This window comes from Buceros rhinoceros, unplaced genomic scaffold (genome assembly GCF_000710305.1).
Source record: "Buceros rhinoceros silvestris isolate BGI_N320 unplaced genomic scaffold, ASM71030v1 scaffold39471, whole genome shotgun sequence".
NCBI classification, from domain to species: domain Eukaryota; kingdom Metazoa; phylum Chordata; class Aves; order Bucerotiformes; family Bucerotidae; genus Buceros; species Buceros rhinoceros.
In genome coordinates, this window is record NW_010395517.1 from 1 (window position 1) to 3755 (window position 3755).

Consider the following 3755-nt stretch of genomic DNA (forward strand, 5'->3'; position numbering starts at 1 on the left):
GGCCTCGGAAATCCCTCTGTGTTTGTTTTAACTGGTATATACCTGCCCGTTAAGAAACCCACCAAACTGCCGTCTGTTTGACCATGTGGTTTTGATTTTGAGTTCGGTGCTTTTGTTTGGAAAAAGAGCGGGTCACTTCCTTTGTGTCTGATTGACATTAGAAGGTTTTGCACCAAAACTAGTTGTGGACTATCTTCCGGCAGGACAAGGAGGCTCTTCATTCTTTTCGAGTAAAATGGGATCAAAACAGATTGCACAGGAAACATTTGATGATGCAGTGCAAGAAAACATTATAGAATTTGAAATGGATCCAGAAGAGGCTGTGAGAGAAGCTGTGCAGCAGTTTGAGTCCCAAGGTATTGTAAATTCATCTGCTTTCACAGTCCAGATTATTACAGCCCGAGGTTTTACATATCTTACAATTTAAAAGAACCCGCATGCAAAGACTGATCACCCAGGAGTGAGATGAAGCCTTTGTGAAGCAGAACACAGACGCTGTTAACACTGACCTAGTTTCATGGAGTAATTATGACTGTAAAACTGCTTTAAGTGGCACTGCAGGGTGCAAGTTGGTCACTGAAATTAAACTTTTTTTTTCCCCAGTTGACATTTAGCTGAGATTGAAGCTTTGTTCAAGGATGGGTTTGACCATTATAGTCAGACAGGACTTCAGCAGCATTTCAGTGTCTTTGTGCATTGATCTGCGCTTCACACTAAGTTCATCTTTGTTCACTGTGGGTACTTGACATGTTTTACCCAAGCTCCTTTAACTATGATTATTCTTGGATTTATTTTTTCCTTTAGGTGTTGACCTAAGCAACATCGTGAAAGCTGTGCGGCAGCCTGCCGCTGAAAACGGGCAAAAGCAAAAGCATGAAATTTTGCTGGTAGGAGCAGAAATTTATGTTGTCTTCTGAGGCTCAGGGTTATGTAATCGTTTAAGTAATAGACTAAGAATAATGAGACGCACCTTCTGCCTCTACCCCGTCCCCTTTCTCTGTGAGCTCTTCAACGAGCAGTTAATCCCGTCTGTTCTGCAAACGAGGAATAGAAGTTCCAAGAACTCGCTGCCTTCTGTAACCTGGAAGCAGACTGTGCTCTTGTCAGGTGAACTCAAAGCACAGACGAACTGTAGTGACAGAAGTACATCTGAGGGGTAGCCGTTAACAAGCTCTTCTGAGGGTGGGTGAAAAGGTTGAATACAGTCGCTCACCAGAGGAACATAAAATTATTCACGCACACTGTTGGCCGCTGTGAAATGTGCTGGTTGGGCCCAGCTCAGCCACTGCTGGTCAGACTGGTGATAGTGATGGCTGAAGTACCGAGAAGCCCCCACTCCTCCACGGGTTCTGTGCGTGAAGACAAATCACTGCTCTTTCAGACAGCTGTTTCTTAGCTACGTCAAACTACTACTAAATTGAAAAGAAAACTGTTATTATAACTAAACCAATTTGACTGACTGTAAAGAAGTGCTCTTGTTCTGTCACAGTTCAGGTTGAAAATTAACTCTTGTTCTCTTCTTTAGACTTTAGATTCCCTCGGGAGAGCTGTTGCTGATGCTGATCGTGCAGCGGTGGCCGAGCAGCTCATGCTCTTCGCTGACCAGTGCAAAGAACAGCTGGCTTTCCGCTACCTGGCTGGGCAGAACGGCGCCTACTCTGTGGTCTTCTCTGCCTGCCAGTTGGCTTCAGGAGATAGAAATCTACTGCTGAAAGCCTTCTGTACTCTGTCTGCCCTTTTGGACGGGCAGCCGGATCTCCTCGACTCTGCTGGCCAGGATCTACTGCTACAGATGCTGGAGGAATACAAGGAGGATGCGGAAATGACGCTGGCTGGGATGCGGTGCATCCGTCATGCCTGTCTGAAACACGAGCAGAACCGGCAGGAGTTTGTGAAGGGCGGGGTTCTGCCTCTGCTGACCAGAGCCATCGTCCAGCACGGAGACAGCGCCGACGTCGTCCGAACGGCCTCCTCGGCGCTCAGGATCATGACGTTTGACGATGACATCCGCGTGCCCTTTGGTCATGCTCATGATCATGCAAAAATGATTGTGCTGGAAAATGACGGGTTACGAGTGCTCATTGAAGCTGCAAAAGGTAAAATTAACCCCATGACCGCTGATCCTCATGGAGAATCATCTGTGCTTTCTTATCCCCACACTGTCCTTTGTCGTAACTTGAAGCTTCCCAGAGGTGATAAAAAATTTGCCACTAAAATGATGTTTAATTCTTTTGATGAAACATGCCCCAAAAGAGGAATATAACGTGACTGCCCCGGAGGCCCTCAGCAGCACCAGGGTGGCAGCTATCGGAGCTGTTTGTCCGTCCGTCTAGGAAGACTTTTACAGCCCAGTGCCGGCGTACAGGCACGTTATCCTTGCTGAGGTGCTGATTCTAGCAGGAAAAGCTGTTCTGTCTCATCTAGATACAGAGTGAACGAGGTGTCCTCTGTGCTGTTTTAGTATGTAAGGTGAAATACTCTGCTTCCCGTTTCTTTTCCGGTTTTAATGAAGCAAAGTAAAGCACCTTGATTCTGCAGCACCTCTTCTTGCTCCGAGTTACTCCACACGTCTTCTCTCCTCTGCAGCATTCACAGATAACTCCGGCGTTCTCAGCGAACTCTGCGCCACCCTTTCTCGCCTCTCTGTCAGGAATGAATTCTGTCAAGAAATTGTGGACCTCGGCGGCTTAAATTTTATGGTGTCTCTCCTGGCCAACTGCATCGACCATCCGGTGAGCGATGCGGAGGGTACTTGGGAGTGGAGGTAACTCAGCGGGGCGAGCTCCTCTGTGTAGAGCCCTGGCTGTGAACGGGCCTTAGACTATGTGTTGTTTTAGGTGCAGTTTGGGTTGAACCCCAACCACTGATCCCCATTTACAGCCTTACGTACAGAATGAGGTTAGAGGTGCTCTGTCAGATGCGGTAATTCTGAGCTCATAGTCCCTTCCTCTGTCCTCCACAGTCCACAGGCAGGACTCCGCTTGCTCCCAGTAAAGCTGAGCTGCTGGTTTTCCACCATTCTAGAAGAGAGTCAAAAGGATTTGGGTGCTTGAGGACTGATATTTGGCAGAGGTTTTCAAAGAAGCTTCAAGAATCAAACTATCAAGGTTCCTTATTACTCTCTGTAGCAAGAAAGTGCGGCTGGGAATAGTGTTGCTGTTCATAACTGGGAATGACACCTGTTTGAATGGAGTTGCTGGGGGAGGCTGGGGTTGGCTTTCAAAAGCCTGTAAAACTCCTTCTGCAGCTCTCTGTTTTCTTGGCGACGCAGGACGTGGTAAAGCAGGTGCTGAGCGCTATCCGAGCGGTGGCGGGGAACGACGACGTGAAAGACGCCATCGTTAACGCTGGAGGAACGGACCTCATCGTGCTGGCTATAAGCCGTCACCTTGGCAACCCTCAGGTACGCACCGAGGGCTTGGCAAAGTCCCACCGGGGCTGGAGATGGAGATCGGGTTTGGGCTGTGTAGTTTTTTTTTTTTTATTTTCCTTATTAAAGCTCATTTGCAGCCAGTGAGTGTCTCCGTTCCTTTGTCTTGCAGATCTGCGAGCAAGGTTGTGCAGCCTTGTGCATGTTGGCTTTGCGCAAACCCGAGAACTGTAACGTCATCATGGAAGGTGGAGGGGCCTTGGCAGCTCTTCAGGCCATGAAAACACACCCCCGAGAAGTGGCTGTGCAGGTACTGCCTCGGAGCACTGGACAAATTGTTCAGGGCTTCGCAACCCTTCTGGTGAAGTAATTTTTCCTAATATCC

The 3755-nt window shown here is 48.2% G+C and overlaps 1 protein-coding gene across 1 annotated transcript in view; it reads left to right on the plus strand.

Annotated features, from left to right (window-relative positions):
- Positions 1 to 235: 235 nt before the first annotated feature.
- ARMC6 (armadillo repeat containing 6) overlaps positions 236 to 3755 on the plus strand; it is a 4706-nt gene continuing 1186 nt past the window's right edge. Inside the window, exons 1-6 of the mRNA XM_010145568.1 lie at positions 236 to 356; positions 805 to 887; positions 1526 to 2096; positions 2587 to 2732; positions 3272 to 3403; positions 3543 to 3680. Coding sequence (XP_010143870.1) covers positions 236 to 356; positions 805 to 887; positions 1526 to 2096; positions 2587 to 2732; positions 3272 to 3403; positions 3543 to 3680 — 1191 coding nt within the window. The remainder of the gene's footprint in view (positions 357 to 804; positions 888 to 1525; positions 2097 to 2586; positions 2733 to 3271; positions 3404 to 3542; positions 3681 to 3755) is intronic.